A 17562-nucleotide genomic window follows, 5' to 3' on the forward strand; every position below is an offset into this window, starting at 1 on the left:
TTCTTTTATGTGGAATATTTGTGGATTTCTACATATGGGACCATATCATCTGCAAATGGAAATAATTTTATTTTTTTCCTTCCAAGATAGAAGCCTTTCATTTATTTTATTGCTTAATTGCTCTGGTTTGATCTTCCTGTACTATATTAAACAGATGTGGAAAGAGTGAGTACCCTACCTTCCCCATAATATTAGAAGAAAAACATTCAGGATTTCACCATTGAGTGTAATGTTAGTTGTGTTCTTTTCTCCATGCTCTGTGTTATGTGGAGGTTGTTTTCTTTTTTTTTAAATTTATTTATTTATTTATTTATTTTTGGCTGTGTTGGGTCTTCGTTGCTGCGCGCAAGCTTCTCTAGTTGCAGCGAGCAGGGGTTACTCTTCATTGTGGTTCGCGGGTTTCTCATTGCAGAGGCTTCTCTTATTGCGGAGTACTGGCTCTAGGTGCATGGGCTTCAGCAGTTGTGGCACACAGGCTCAGTAGTTGTGGCTCATGGGCTCCAGAGCGCAGGCTCAGTAGTTGTGGCAAATGGACTTATTTGCTCTGCGGCATGTGGGATCTTCCCGGACCAGGTCTCGAACCCATGTCCCCTGCGTTGGCAAGTGGATTCTTAACCACTGTGCCACCAGGGAAGTCCTGAGGTTGTTTTCTTACATTCCTAGTTTGTTGAGGATTTTTAATCATAAAAAAGGTATTGACTTGTAGTGTATGCTTTTTTGTTTTTTATTTTAGTCATGTGAGCCTTGTCTCTTATTTTCTCAGTTAATCTAGCTAAGAGTTTGCCAATTATGCTGATGTTTTCAAAGAATCAACTTTTTGTTACATTAATCTTTTTTCTTTTCTCTAATTCTATTTATCCCTGCTTTGAACTTTATTATTTCTTTCTTTCTGTCTGAGTTTCTATCTTTCTGAGTTCAGGTTGTTCCTATTTTTCTAGTTCTCTGATGTGTAAACTCATGTTTTATCATTTGAGATATTTCTTCTTTTTTAATGTATTTGTTTACTGCCATAAACTTCCCTCTTAACAGAGCTTTTACTGGATCCCATAAGTTTGGATATATTGTATTTTCATTTTCTTTTTTCTCAGCATATTTTGTAACTTTGCTTTGTGATTTCTTCTTTGGAATCATTGGTGTTTAATAGTGTGTTGTTGGAGTCCCACAAATTTGCAGATTTTCAAGTTCTCCTTTTCTTACTAATTTGTAGTTTCATTCCATCAGCATCAGAAAAATATACTTTGTATAAATTCAATATTTTAAAGTTGACAGACTTGTTCTGTAGCCTAACAAGTGGTCTACCTTAGAGACATTTCTGTGTGCACTTGAGAAGAACATGAGTTCTGCTGTTGTTGGATGGGATGTTCCACATGTCAGTTAAGACCAGTCAATCTATCCTGTTGTCAAGTCCTTTATTTACATAATATCTTTTGTCAGATTGTTCTGTCCACTATTCAAAGTGAAGTATTAAAGTCTATTATGTTGCTATCCATTTAGCCTTTCAGTTTGGTCAAGAGGTGCTTCGTATATTTAGTGCTGTAATGTTTGGCGCATAAATGTTAAATGACGTATCTTCTTGGTGAAGTGACCCTTTTATCATTATGAAATGTTCTTCCTGGTCTCTTTTAACACTCTTGAATTTAAAGTATATTTTGTTTGATATTAGTATAGCCATGTCCAGCCCTCCTTTGGTTACTATTTGCTTTTTCACCCATAACCTTTCAACCTGTGTGAGTCTTCAGATCTAAAGTGACATAGTTGAATCCTGTTTTTTAATCTATTTAGCCTATACATGTCTTTTAATTGAGGAGTTTAATTCATTTACATTTAAATTAATTACTAATAGGAAGAACTTACTTTTGCCATTTTGTTAATTTTTTTCTTTATATCCTGTAACTTTTGTCCCTTTCATCTTCTCTTTCTGCCTTACTTTGTGTTACATTGATTTTTTTTAAATTGTGAAATGCATTGGTTCCCTTGTCTTTTCCTTTTGTGTATATTGTAGATATTTTGGTTATGGTTAATTATGCAATTACTAAGAATATCTCAATTTTATAATTTTAAACTGAAAACCTGATAACAACTTCACTTCAGTTACATACATATACTCTATTCCTTTACAGTTCTATCCTTCTCTTTATGTTATTGAATAGATATTAGTTTGGAGGGGGTTCTGCCATTTAAATTCTATACAGGAGTTAAAAGTGAATATATGCACCAAAATTATGATGATATAGGTTAGTATATTTATCCATGTATTGACCTTCATTAGAGGATTTTATAATTTTCTTTTGGCCTTATGTTGCTATCGAGCAGCCTTCCTTTTAACCTTGAAGACCACCCTTTCTCATTTCTTATACATCAGGTCAATTGGTAATAAACCCCCACAGCTTTCCTGGAAAGGTCTTAGTGTCTTCATTATTTTTTGAAGGACAGTTTTACTGGATACAGTATTGTTGATTGACAGATTCTTTCTTTCAGCACTTTGAATGTATTTTTCCCAATGCCTCTGGGCTGTAATGTTTCAGCTAAGAAATCCGATAATAACCTTGAGACCTCCCTGATAACTGACAATTCATTTTCTCTTGTTGATTTCAAGATTTATCCCCTTGTCTTTGACTTATAGTGGTTTTATTACGATACTTTTCTCCGTAGGTCTCTGGGTTTTCCTAGTTAGGGGTCATTGAGTTTCTTGAATCTGCATGTCCTCAGATTTCTAAAGTTTGTGGCAATGATTTCCTCAAATAAGCCCTCTGTTCCTTTCTTTTCTCTCTTCTCTTTCTGAGACACCCATAATGCATGTATTGCTCTATTTATTAGAGTCCATAAGCTCGTCTCTTTTTCTACATTTTGTTTTTGTTTTTGATTTTTACTCCCGTGAAAAAGTGATCTCAAATGACCTGTCTTCATTTCTGATTTTTCTTCTGCCTGATCAAGTTTACTTTTGAAGACCTCCAGTAAATGTTTGTTTATTGATTTTACTTTACCACAGAATTTCTTTTTATAATATTTTATATCTCCCTATTGATATTTATATCTGGAATTTTTCAGATATTTAGGGCTGGATAATCATGTAAAAATCAATTAATTTAATTGATCCTATCAATAAGCTAAAATGGAAAATATTTGATTATATCGATAGATGCAGAAAACATATTTGACAATTCCAACACAATTTATGATTAAACTCACCAAAGTGGCAATAGAAGCAACTTCCTCAGCTTCAGAAAGACTGTCTACGAAAACAATACAGCTTACATCAAACTTAATGTTTAGAAATGAAATGCTTCCTACTAAGATTCGGAACAAGGCAAGAATGTAACCTACCATTCTTATTCAGCTTTGTACTCGCATGCAAAACTAATGATACCAAATATTGTGAGGATTTGGAGCAACAGGTAGTCTCATTCATGCTGATGGGAATACAAAATGGTACAGCCACTGTGATAGACAATTTGGCAATTTATTATAAACTTCAACATTGCCTTACCATATGATCCAGCATTTGTCCTCTATACCATTTACAGAAATTAGTTGGAAACTTACATCCACAGAATCCTCAGACATGATTATGTATAGCGACTTTATTTATAATTGCCAAAAATTGAAATCACACCAGATGTCTGTTAATCGGTGAATGGATAAAGAAACTGGAGTTAATCCATAAAAGGGAATATTATTCAGTATTTTAAAAATTAGCCATCATGCAATTAAAAGACGTGGAGGAATTTTAAAAGCAAAGTGGTTAGTGAAAGAAGCCAATTTTAAAAGGCCGCACACTGTATTATTCCAACTCTATGACATTCTGGAAAAGGCAAAACTATGGAGATAGCTAAAAACATCATTGATTACCAACTAGGGCTTTGTGTGTTGCTTATATCACTACTGCTGAAGTTTTCGTTTTTTAATACAAGTATTCTGCCTTTAGGAAAACAATGTTTGATTTTCTCTCCTAAAACTATTTTGACATCAAAACTGATTATCAGTTAAACCCTTAAGAATCTGTGTATTTTTCAAAGTGTTAACATTAAAAGTGATATAGTTACTGAAACAATGATTAATCTTCTTGGAATTTTTTTTAAGTTTATTAGAATTAAATCAGTAATGTGTCATGAAAACATATGATATAATTAATCTTATTTTGTTATTTGTCAATGCCATTTGGATTGAAAGTACTATTACTCAAAAAGAATAACAAATTTTAACTTTTTAAAATGTTCTTTAGAAAATCTTAAGATCTTTGGTATACTAGTTTATTAAATTAGTATTTGCATTTAGGTAATATGGCCACAATTACATGAAAAGACCAAGGGTTGAAAAAATAACTTAAGCAACCATTCTGTTTTCCATTTCTATTTAGTATCCAAAGATGATAACCTTAGAGGCATTTTCAGTTGTTTTGGCACAGTTGCTTGGAATTAACCTGGGATTAACATATAATAATGACATCTACAATTGCTACTGTCCAGGAACTACATGCTTAATGAATCCTGAAGCAATGTAAGATGTTATTTTTATCAAATCTTTGTCTTCTTTTGGGAGATGTTTCTTGCATTTCTTGATGAATAACTTCTCTCAATATAACTTGAATAAGAATATTTTTATTAAATACATACAAGTTATTTTAAAGCTTATTAAAGGGAATGAGTATTGGATATTGTAGAAAATGTGCTTCATAGTTCTATACTCAGTGCTATAGTATCGAGTCATTGATGATGACTTTGTGTGGAGTACTAGAATCTTGAGGTGAAATTCATTCATTCTATCAAAAAAATTTTAAAGCATGTACTGTGTCACAAGTATTGTGTTTGTCATATAATGATTAGCGAGATAGAAAAAAGCTATATACCTTATATTAGTCCATCAGGGCAGAAACTTAAAAAGTTGAAATAAGAATAAACAAGATTTAAACAGCTTATGATAAGTGCCAGGAGGGAAATAAATAAGGAATACATGGGGAGGAGAAACTTTCTGATAAAGTGGTCTAGGAAGTTTTCTATGAGGCAAAACTTATGTTAGGACCTGAAGGAGAAGAAATAAATCTGGTCATATGAAGAATTTGTTGAAAACTTTTCAGGGAAAGCAAGTGAAGTGATACTTGGATAGCAAAAAATTTTAAGAGCTCAAAAGACTGGAAAAAGGGGCTTGGGGGGACAGATAAAACAAACAAACAAAAGAAATGGCTGAAACTATGAGGAAGAATGTTAAAGGCATAGACATTAAAAAAAAAAAAAAAAGGAAAGTAAAATACAAAGAGGCTAAGGAACCATGAGTCAGAGGAAATCCAGGAGGTAATAGGAAATGTAGGAAAGAGCCTGAGCAAGCAATCATGATGTGGAAATTGGGATTTTATGATAAATGTAAAAAAACACATTTTAATTGATTTATGCAGTATGGATAATATAATATATTTTGTAACATGATTGTTAAATATATCAGAAAGAACAGCAATGTAGTAATATTGTTACTGAATTAAGTCCTATAGACCCTAGGCTCTCTGCCTGGGCAGGGGAGAGTTCTTTTTCTGTTTTATTCAAACCACAGAGTAACGAAACCAAAGCTGAGATCCATTGACACAGCACAAGCTTTCCTCAGTGGGCAAGGAATGGAGAAGCAGAAACTAAGTTCACAGATCAACTTCTCACCCATGTGGTGAGAGGGATTTACTTTTAGAGAGTAAGGACAAAGGTAGGAAGAGAGAGGCTAATTATGGGGAGGCATATGCATTAGTCTACCAGGACAGAGGCAGGGCTATTTTGAGGGAGTGGGGTGCCCCCTTTTATTAATCCTTTTTGTTCCTTAATGTCCATTTATGGGCACTGGTAGGTGTGTCATTTAATAAACTAATATAGTAAAATCAGTGTATAATGAGACTCAGGGTCTGTTGGAGATCAGATTCCTCGCCATCTTGGTCCCAGCTGGTTCCATCTGTTTGTTTGTTTGTTTGTAGCTTCCTTTCTTATCTCTGGACCCTTTACCTTAAAGATTTATGTTAACTCCTGCTAAATGTGCACGTTGGAAGGTTTTGAGCAGAGACCTGGAGCACTTTGGCAACAGTATTTGGTAAATAATGATTCTCATAATAATCTACAGCGGTTTCATAAGACTGAGAGGAAGAGAGATGTCAAGAATTATTTATAGGGGCTCTGGTTCCTATAACCTACAGGGGTTATAGGAGTTAGGAAGAACCTGAACTTCTGTCCTCCCTCAGACAAGCCAACTCTATGGCTACACATGAAACAATTTCCTCAGAAAAAAACAAAAAGCTTGCTTAAGACGCCTACACAGAGGGCAAACGAGAAGAAACCCACATCGAAGAGGGTAGGAAAGGCTAAGAACCAATCTCACCATAATTCCTACCCCCAGCAAGGTGACCCACAATCGGGAGGGAACTCAACCCTAGAGATTCTCTCTGAGGGGTGAAGGATTTGAACGCTTATTTGATACCCTAACTGGTAAGACCTGCAACTGAGAGACGAACCTCCAAACATCTAGCTGTGAAAGACGATTGGACTTGCACATATGAGCCAAATAAGGCTATAGTGAACCGAGAAAGAGATCTTAAAACCCTTGAACTCACTTGCCACCTCTGTGGTCTATTGAGAGGCACCCAGTCTTCATGGCAATGAGGCTTATTTTCTCATATTAACGTGTTGGCTGGAAGGTCAGGCATCTAATTGAACACACATCTAGAAGCCTGCTAAGGTACTCTCTGGGGATGGCGGCTGGTGGATGCCATCTTTGTGCTCTCCCTCTACCTCGCTACAGCTTGCTGGATTCTCCTGGAAAGGAGCTTGTACTGTCCTCTGGCACCCCAGTGTTTGCGGTTGCCACCCACAGGTTGCCACCTGTAGATCACTGGGCTCTGGCGGCCAGCTGGGTTTAAGCTCACAGGTCCCACAAAACTGTAAACAATGGAACAAGATTTCTTAAACTGCTACGACCCCCAGGTCACAGGGAGAGGCCACAGTCCTAGGAACCCAATCTCTCTGTAAAAGAGGCCTATTAGCTTATCTTCATAGCTGTGGCCTGAGGGGCAGGCTTCTAATGAAACCCATGTCTAAAGGCGTACTGTAATCTTTTTCAGAGGCCTTGGAGGATGGGAACTATCTTCAAGGCCTCCATCTGCCATGTTCCAGAGAACCAGTGTCTCCAGAAGGGAAGATACAGGCTTCTGCTGCTTTAGTTTCTTTGGCTGCTGCCCAGGAGACACCCCTTGATGGCCCGGTTCTGGTGCCCAGAGGGACTTGCGTTCCTGGGTCCCCTGGGGCTGTAACAGTAACGATTGGAGATGTAGTTCATGGCCAGCTATCACCCCAGGGCACTGCACGGTAGCAGACTGAAACACAGCCCAGATTTTCTGTGAAAGTGGCCCATTTACTTGTCCAGGAGCTTTTGCCTGAGGGGCATGCTTCCTGTTTGGCTCACATCTTGGGGCCAACGGTGATTCTCTCAAGCAGAGGCCAGCGGGCATAACTGTTCACCCTCCCCCTTCCTTGCTCCAGCTCCTCGGCGTCTCTCAGAAAGGACCTTACAACCTTGTCTGGCACCCTGAGTGTTGTTGCTGCTGCCAGGGAACACGTGTAGACCACCTGGCTCGGGTGGCCAGCAGGACTTACGCTTGTGGGTACCACAGGATGGTAACCCACGGAGAAGGTGTTTCAGCTGGTTGCCACCTGCATGGCACAGCAAACAGACCCTAGAACCAGAATTGCAGTCTTTCTGTGAAAGAAGTCTTTTAGCTTACCTTCATAATTGCTGCATGAGAGTCAGGTTTCTAGTTAAACACAAATCCAACAACTGACTGTGATCCTTTCCAGAGACCGCAGAGGGCGAGTGCTATCACTGAGCTCTCTATCTGCTGTACCCTAGATTGCCAGTATCTCCCATAGAGGAGCTTCTACAGGTGCCTGGTGCACTATTTTTTGTGGCTGCTGCCTTGGAGACACCTGTTGATCATGTAGCCCTAGTGGCAGGGGAGCTTGTGTTCCTGGCTTTCATGGAGCTATAACAAACAGGCAGTTCTTGATAGCAAAAGACCCTGAATAGCCATAGCAATCTTGAGAAAGAAGAACAAAGTTGGAGACATCATATACCTGATTCCCGGGCTAAGACAGACAAAAGCAAACAAGCCTGGGACATTTGTGTCCGAGTATAAGGAGGTGTCCAAAGAATTATGGAGATTTGTCACAGGGACACAAAGCAGTTTGAAAGGGGCTCCCCATAGGCAAATCTGGGACAATTTGAAAGTCATTTGTAATGTTCGTAATGGATTATAACCCACTGAGTGTAATAGGAAGATATGATTCCATATTCATGTAAATACATGAATGAATTGAAAATGTGATTAGAAATGAGATTTTACATAAAACTTCTCTCCAAATAATTATTAAGTGATAAGGAAGGAAAGAAATGTTAGAGTGAAGACTGACAGACACACCTTAATCAACTGATCAAAGTGACTTTTACCAAAAATATAACAAGTTGAAATCATGTGCTGTCTGTTAGGCTGCAATGGAGCCGACAGAGTCAGCAACGCTTCTGTGATGAGGTTGGCAAGAGGCATAACCTCAGTCTTAACTATGGGGAAACATTTCATAAACCCAAACTGAGCGACATTTTACCAAATACTCAGCCTGTAATTATAAAACTTTTCAATGTCATGAAATTCAACGAAAAATGTAATCAACTAAGCTAAGGAGACATGAGAACTAAATGCAGTGGTTGATTTTGAACTGGATCCTTTTTGCTATAAAGTGCCAATACTGTGATGAAGGGGAAATTTGAATGTGATGTGAGGATTAGATTTTAGCACCGTATCATTATTTCCTGATATTCAAGGTGTGATTTCAGAGCATTCATTTCTATGTAAGAGTTATACATTAAAATATTTAGAGTAATCAGGATCTCCCGTTGGCAACTTACTCAACCGTTTCAGGAAACAAAATTTGGTTTTCGTACTTTTGTATCATTTCTCTAATCTCACAGAGATTGTTACAAATTTAAACAAAAGCCCATTAAACAGTGCACTTAGAAAGATAGAAATATCAAAATAAAAAGAATCTAGGGTTTATACATTCTATATACTCAGTGTTGAGATATTTTAATTAATTAATTTTGTTACCAAAGTACAAATAATTCTGACTTTTAATTAACACAGTCCACCATTGTTTATTCCTTCATTTTTCCATATTATTCCTAGTATGTTTCATTTTCTTAATAATAGTTAGTGCTTCTTATAATAATTATTATAATTACGATGGTGTTGTCAATAATAATGAAAATAATAAATAGTAAGACATACTTAAACAAAGCTTTTTGTGTGCCAAGCACTGTTTTGTTTAATATATTCTAAATCATGTAACCTTAACATCCTCTACTTATTAGATGTCTGTTATATTGAATTATAATAGAAACGAACTTATTCTTGAATTACTAATTGTATTAAAAATAAAGCACTCTCTCGTTTTGGCTATTCTCTAAGTGAAGTAGTACAGAATTCATAGTACGTTATTGAAGGAGTATTACTTTGATACTGATTTTATTCCTTTTAACTGACGGATATAATTTAATTTTAGACGTTCCCGTGGTGTAAAGTTTTTTAGCAGTTGCAGCATGGATGAATTCAAACATACAGCTTCACAGCCTGAATTTGAATGTCTTCAGAATCGAACAGTTTCAGAAGTGGTTCCACAAGGAAGAGTTTCAGTTTGTGGCAATGGAGTTTTGGAACCGCCAGAGCAATGTGATTGTGGTGGGCCAGAGGTTGGTGAGAAACATTAATAGCTTATCTAAAGATTTGTTTCTGTGTTCATCGTGTAGTCTTATAAATATAGTTGTGATATAAGTGGGAGGACTTTTTTTTTTAATGTTGCACCATTTTATCAAATAGCTAAGATGGGGAGATATAAGGCATGTGATAAATTCAGGCTTATCCTGAATTTGAAACATTTGAAGAATTTAAGTTTCGGGTAAGTGCAGTGTGGTTAAAGAAGTAGATTTTTCTTGTTGTGTAAACATTACCCACCTTTCTGTATCATAAACATCAGTTCCAACAGTAGTATAATTATCACCTAAATCATCCCTACATTCCTCCAAAGTGACTGAATTGGATCACTGAGTTATTAAATGTATGCTGTTGTTCACCTCCTCATCTCCTAATTTCAGTTCTTGCATGTATAGAGCCTCATTTATTTTAGCTTGGTTTCACAGAATTGGGTTAATCACAATCTTTGGTTTGTTGTTATATTTAGCTTTTTGCTATTTGTCTTTTTGTTTTTCATTTGTGCTTGGTAAGATAGCTAATCATTGCATTTTGTTGTTGCCTTCATATACTCATGTGTGGTGATGTATTTTAATGTTTCATATTTGCTTGCTGAGATGTAAACTCTAATTGTTAGGAGCTAAAATCTGTATAATCTGATTGCATTATAATTTTTAAGTGAATGACTCAAATCTTCTGTATATTTTTACTAATTTTGTTTGCCTGAACTCTTCAGCACTTGAGAAATAATATTGATATCTCCAACTATATAGTTGGATTTGCCTAATTCTCATTATCATTTACTCAATTCATATTTTATGTATTTTGTATCTCTTTTATATGGTGTAAATTTATTTACAATTGTTGTACCTTCCTAGAAATTTAATACTTTACCTTCAAATACTGAATCTCTTTATTTCTAATGTTGATTTCTGTTTTAATGTCTGTTTGGTCTGGTATATATCTGTATATCTGTATACATATTTTATGTCTATATCTTTGCACACACTAGCTTCCTTAAATTGGTATTTCCCTGATATTTCTCTATTCTCATTTAGGTTTTCTTTACTATTAAGTTCAGTATTTACCTTAGGTTGTAATTTACTATTCAATCTGTCTTTGATTTATATGATTATCTCAAATATTATTGTGACTAATATTTTTACATATTTTTAAATTAACTAAAGTCCATAGTTTATTCAGATTTCCTTTGTTTTTACCTAATGGCCTTTTTCTGTCCTAGGATCTTTTCCAGGATACCTCATTACATTTAATTGTCTTATGCTTCTCTAGATTGCATATTTTTATAGTTTTAGTTGTCTCAAAATTTTTATATTTTCTACATTCAATTTGCCACATTTGTTCTTAATTGAATTTTTGTTGAATCTGTTTATTTTGTTTTCCTTTCTTCCGGTATTTCTTTTAGTGATTTAGTCTATATGTACTGTTTATTTTCCTTTAGTGATTATCTTTGTATTTTTACTATAGATGTCTAAGGTTTAACCCTATCTGGGCCACCTTCTTCCCAGATCACAGTGTTTACAACCCAGTTAACTTTCTTGTAAAATACTCTTGTAAAATATTTCATTTCTTTACATTAGAAAGTACTATGAAGAATTTATTCAGAAAATAGTTGCTTTATTTTACCTTCCATTCCTTTTTAATCAGTGTTTTTGTATGTCGAAGTTTCCTTCAGAAATAATCTCCCATTTAACTATAATTTTCTTTAAAATATATTTTAGTACAGTTCTCTCTATAGTAAACTCTGCCCACTTTTGTTTAGCAGTAAATATTTACACCATTCCATTATTTCACTGTGATATATAATATATATGAAATATATACAGGAAATATGGATGAAGAGTGTAATACATAGATACTTAACAAGCACCTGAATACTTTGCACTAAGGTCAAAACAATCCTTACCTCTGCCAAAGAATTTCTTTGTGTGTCCACTCTCAATATGCCTCCTTTTTCCAATCGTCATTTAGAATTTAAAGGTATCATTTCAGTACTTTCTTGTCATCATAGTTTTAGTTTTACCTCCTATTTTCCCATCTTTATACAATATAGTTTGATTAACTGTGTTCTACTATTATATAATTGGCAATCATATGATTTATGTCATTTTGTAACTTGGTCTTTCACCTAGTATTGTACTTGGAACATCCATCAACTTTTGAATGTAGCTATATTCCAGTTGTTTTCATTGCTTTTAGTATTGCGTTTATAAAAATTTCAGTTTATTTATGCATTATTTGTGAAATGAAAAGTTTATTTCAGTTTATGACTGTTAAGACTCATTTATTTATGAATTTTCTTGCACGTTTCCTGCTGCACATGTGCCTGCGTTTCACTAGGGTGTATGTGTACCAGCAAGTGAATGTGCTGTGTCATGAGGTATACATGTATATATAACTTTGAATTGAGGATTATCTTACTTACTTTGGGTTTTCCTATGGTTGAATGGTCTTTTCATGTCTCTTACACATTTGTCTGTCATTTCATCCGCATTCACTTGTATGAATTATCAGGAATTTATCACCAGTATGCTGGAAGGCTAGGATGTATGCTGATTCTTCAGTAAACTAAGTTTTTTTGGCATGAGACAAGTCTTATAGAGAGGACCCTCAGTGACCTAGTAGTTTAGGTAAAGGAGTAGGTGGGCTTTTCTGTTTCTTATGGGTGTACAGCTTCCTGTTTGTGGACTTTACCAGTGTCAGAGGCCAATCTGTTTATAGTGGAACTTTCCTGGGAAAAGTTCTTCACTGAACCATGGGATAAAGTTCATTAGTTCCAAATTCCAGGAGCCAATGAATATCAGGAAATTGAGGGCCATTGGATGAAATCAGCTGTGTAAGTGATCAGAGATGCCTGCGGTTGCAGGGGGTCCTAATCAGATACAGTGCCCAGTGGCCGGGGTTTTTTTTCCCTTCTATCCTGGACTGCTTTCAATGATTCTTGTGGCTGAGCTCCACCTACCCCCATTGAAATGTAACTGCTTGTTTTGTAAGTCAGTATAGATGCATTATTTGGATTGTAGAGGCTGTCTTTAGTCATATATGCTTAAATAGCATGGGATGCAAATTTTCTCAGTTGCAGACCGTTATAAAAGTGTTATGATTTTGACAGAATATCTATACATTCAATAATATTTCACATTGGTATAATAATATTTCAGATTTGGTATAATCCTGAGATGACATATTATTGTGGGGAGGAGAGTAAAGCTGTGCTCTAAGTCTTGCCTAATGAAATTGAAATGAACTTCGTCAGCTTCCCAGAATGGAAGTTTTTACTGCTAGTGAAAAGTACTAGCAGTATCCAGTGCTGTATGCTAAAGGCCAGTAGTGGCAAAAATTATTTTAATTATTGTTGATTTGTTAATCACTCTGGGAACAATGGTTTCCACTTCTGTTTAAACTTCAGTACTATAATGTAAGGCTCTAATTGCCTGTGACTTCCTCTAGCCAGACAGTACTTTTTTTTTCTCGTTTGCAACATTTTACAACCTTGAAATGCTTTAGGAGTATAGGCAGTTCTTAGTTTATCACCAACATACATCACATCTGAGAACTGAGAACAAATTTATCCAATGATAAAGACTAACAAAAGAGCAAAAATATATAAAAGGCGTAAAACAAACTAATGGTCGTGTTAGTTCATTGTTTAATAAGCTCAGACATGCACATTTGCAGAACATTTAACTGGCTATAAAGTTACTTGTAGCTGCTTGTGCATGATGTGGATCATAGAACGTCCATGGCCTGCCCCAGCTAATTGCACAGTACTGAGGATCCTTGGCTTTCAAGGTGGCACCATTGTCTGACTGGATGTGTAAACATCATCCATTTAGGAGTACTTGATTAGTATGATTCATGTCCGCTGTGCAGAGGAATTGCTGTGTCATATCTGGAAAGGTGTCTATTGCAGTCAATGTCAAATAATACCCTCGAGAGGAGATTAGGGGCCAATGTGCTGTATTTGTGAGGACCAGCCATGTCCATTGCCCTGGGCTATGTGCCCTGGATTTCCTTTTCTCACTTGACTGTAACTGGTCGAAAAGACACATTTGCCTGTCTTCCTTGGTCCCAAGTGCTGGAAACACTAGGTCTTGTTTTGGAACCCAGTCTTGGATTATAAGTGGATTGCAAGTGTCTCAGAACACATAGATGTGTTATAAATTGTTTTCAGTATCTGAACTTGCAAGCTGATTTTGATCTTTTGGGTCTAGCGAGATACTGAAGAAAGATTTTACTATAATTTCCATTACCACACACCAAGTGCCTTCGATCTGTAACTGTGCATCATATCTGGAACAGCCATTGCTATTGGAGCCACTGCCATGTTTAGCTTATATAAGGCACCTTTTACTGGCCAGGCAGGGCTATTATAAGATGACAGATTTTCCTGAGTATCCCTGCATATGCTGTCTCCTTGATCAAGACAGTGATCTTCTGACCAGCTCCCTTTCCCCTTCCTATTCCTTTCTCCCCCTCTCCTTCCCACTGTATCTTGTGCCGCTTCACAATAACGATCTAGATAGGCCAGGATAGCTATGTGGCTTCCAGTCGTATACTCATCCCTACTTCCACTGTCTTAATCGTAGCATTTCCACATAGAGAACATCCCTTAAAATCAAGAGAACTGTTACATTTATGTAGAATATCTATCCCCATCATCTATTCAGCATAAATCTATTATTTATGACTGTTTGGGTATGTGTTAGCCCTAAAGAACCCACCAGAAATGTATATGATTTGAGAGCATTTCCAAATCTAGTAAGAATATTCTTTCAACCTCACCCCTGGGGACTTCCTGGTACTATAACGGCCTGTGCTCAGGATAGATGAAAGGCTTGACAACTTGGTTACCACCACTTCTCCAACCCATCTTGACCAGTATATATGGCTTTCCTTTCATGTGGATGAAACCCTTCATTCTTGTCCTGTTTATTGTTGAAGGAGGTAAGATCTGTGTACAGAGTGGGTACCAAACATTTCGGGTGAATGCCAATCAAATGGTATCATGTCAGACAGGATAGTCTGCCAATAGTAAATACATGCTGTCCAGGAATAATTCCTGCTCACAGCCCAAACCTTAAAGTACCATGGCTATTCTGTAGCCCAGTAATGAGAAAGAACTTCTCCGAAGGGCAGACAAACAAATTTCCTCATTAGATTCTCTCTGGCCTAATATCCATGTCTACATGAACATATGACTCAGACTTGAACCATTGATTTTTCTGTCCCTTGGCCTGCAGGAAATTACATTTAGCTTTTGCCAAGGTGTCCATTCTGGGTAGTTTATTGCCCAGTTCCTAAATATTTTTTCAGAGATCATTCCTGCGATACAAGAGTAGGTTCAGTTGTCTCTGATAGCCTGGTTGCACTGTTTGGATGAACTGATTAATCTGAGTTGGGTCACTATTTCATCATCTGGGCACTCTCAAGTCTTCATTTAAAATCCAAGATGGAGTCACAGTGGACCTAAGGGAAGAGGTAGCTTGCCCCACTGGATTTCAAGGGTATGTATTGGAAAATGAGAATTCATCTTGGATAGGCCACTGTTTTATTATAGCTGTAAAGACTGTTAAAAGAAACAAAAGAAACAAAAAAACCAAAAACAAGACACCAGGCCCAAAATGGAGTCCCTTATGCTAAACCTCACATCAGCAAACTGAGAGATTTACCTTAACTACACTTTTGGCTCTTCCAGAAATGGAACCTTAAACCAGTCAGTCAGGAATCATCTGGCCAGCACTAGTTAGGTAATCTGCCTGATAGACCCCTGTCATCCCCTAAAGGGAAGTAACTTTGCAATAATCAGCCCACCTTTTTGCCAGTATAACTTCCTTGTTCCCACTCCCTTCTGCCTATAAAAGTCTTCCATATTTTACAGCTCTTCGGAGTTTCTTTTTTTTTTTTTTTCTTTTCTGGCCACGCCATGTGGCATGCAGGATCTTAGTTCCCTGACCAGGGATCAAACCCGTGTCCCCTGCAGTGGAAGCGTGGAGTCTTAACCACTGGACCACCAGTGGTTAAATTGGATGCTGCCCAATTTGAGTCAATTTTTGCTCAAATAAACTCTTAAAAGTTTTAATATGCCTCAGATTATCTTTTAACAAGACCTACTGCAGTAAGCCCCAATAGGTCTTTACATTCTCTTTCTCCACATTCATGTCATTAGACAGTGTGTTCATTGACCAGTGGTGCTTAGAGCATGAGGTTGGTTCTGAAAGTGACTGAGTGACTTCGAAGCCTTCAAATCCAGCAAAACTTACATCGATCCATAATATGCTATTTGAATGAGACTGTTTGACTTCATCAGGTTTTTGCCTAAGCATATCTTTAATTTCTTTCTTTTCTTACTCATTGTAAGAACATATCTCAGTAAATTTTGGAGTGACTAAACCTGTCTTGATCACCAGGGATTTTTCTATCTATAGTTATGGCCACCAGCAGAAGGGAAGTAGTTTTGATTTTCTTGAAAGTGTAGGTGGGTGAACAGCAAACACAATAAACTTTGTTTCGTATTGCAAGACCACCACTTCCCACTGATGGAACCTTTCAGGAGTCTCAACAACAGTGGTCAAAAACCATTTGCCCTCACTGTCACTGAAGACTTTACTGACCAAGTCTGCTTCTGCATACCATACCTGGCCAGATGATCCGTAGGACCTATCTGCCTTTTATGTCCACAAAGGCATTGTGACCTTGTCTTTTCTTGTCTGCACAGAGACTCATGATGTGTCTAGGTGGCCTTCATTATACTTATTTATATTTTCTTTCTGACTTGCTGAGTTTTTGAACTTGAGTGATGCTACACCTGATTAAATGTGGAAAATATGTAGAACGTTTACATTACCACAGTTTCCCCTTACCTCATCCAAGTCAACCCCATAAATATCTAAACTTCTAATTTCTGCCACGACACATTCATTGTACTATTAAGTTTATAACAAAGTGTCAAAACGCTTTCCAAAATGGTTGTAATATTTTGCATTGCATCCATCTATGTATAACAGTGGCGGTTGTTCTGAACCCTCACCACTTTTCTTGCTGCCAGTCTTTTTCATTTTAGTCATTTCAATTTGTGCTGGTATCTCATTGCAGTTTTAGTTTGTATTTTCCTGATGACTAATTATATGGGACAGTATTTCATGTGATTATTGGGCATTCATATGTTTCCTTTTTAAAATGTCTGTTCAAATATTTTGCAAAGTTTAATGGGGTTGTTTGTCTTTTTATTATATACTTACAGGAATTCTTAATATAAACTATATACAAGCCTTTGCCAGGTTTTCTCCCAGTATGTGGCTTAGCTTTGTGTTTTCTTAATGACATCTTTCAAAGAGTCAAAGTTTTTAATTTGATGAAGTCCAGTTTATAATTTTCTTCTCTGATGTGTTATGCTACTTGTAGCCTATCTATCCTAAATTTGTGAAGCTTCCTTGTAAATGTTCTTCTAGAAGTCTACAAAATTTAGTTTTTATGTGTATGTGTATGATCCATTTTGAGTAATTTGTGGCACTTTGTAAGTTAAGGATCAAGGTATATTTTTCTCCGTAAAGATATCCAATTGTTCTAGACCCATTTGTTGAAGAGACTGTCCTTCCCCCATTGACTTACCTTGGTACATTTACTGAAAAACAATTCATGATATACTTTGTGTTCCAATGATCTACGTATCTATCCAATACCAGATCTCCTTATCCTAATGCACAAAATCAGGTAAAATGTATCTTCATGTTTGGTTACTTCTTTCTCAAGATAGATTTGGCTATTTTAGGTCTTTATAT

The 17562-nt window shown here is 36.4% G+C and overlaps 1 protein-coding gene across 1 annotated transcript in view; it reads left to right on the forward strand.

The window, feature by feature from the left end:
- The window catches only part of LOC132356560 (A disintegrin and metallopeptidase domain 3-like), a 103185-nt gene that overhangs the window by 55602 nt on the left and 30021 nt on the right, over positions 1–17562 (forward strand). The window contains exons 11-12 of the mRNA XM_059909423.1: positions 4358–4497; positions 9576–9762. Of these exons, the coding sequence (XP_059765406.1) occupies positions 4358–4497; positions 9576–9762 (327 nt within the window). The remainder of the gene's footprint in view (positions 1–4357; positions 4498–9575; positions 9763–17562) is intronic.

This window comes from Balaenoptera ricei, chromosome 21 (genome assembly GCF_028023285.1).
Source record: "Balaenoptera ricei isolate mBalRic1 chromosome 21, mBalRic1.hap2, whole genome shotgun sequence".
Taxonomy (NCBI): Eukaryota; Metazoa; Chordata; class Mammalia; order Artiodactyla; family Balaenopteridae; genus Balaenoptera; species Balaenoptera ricei.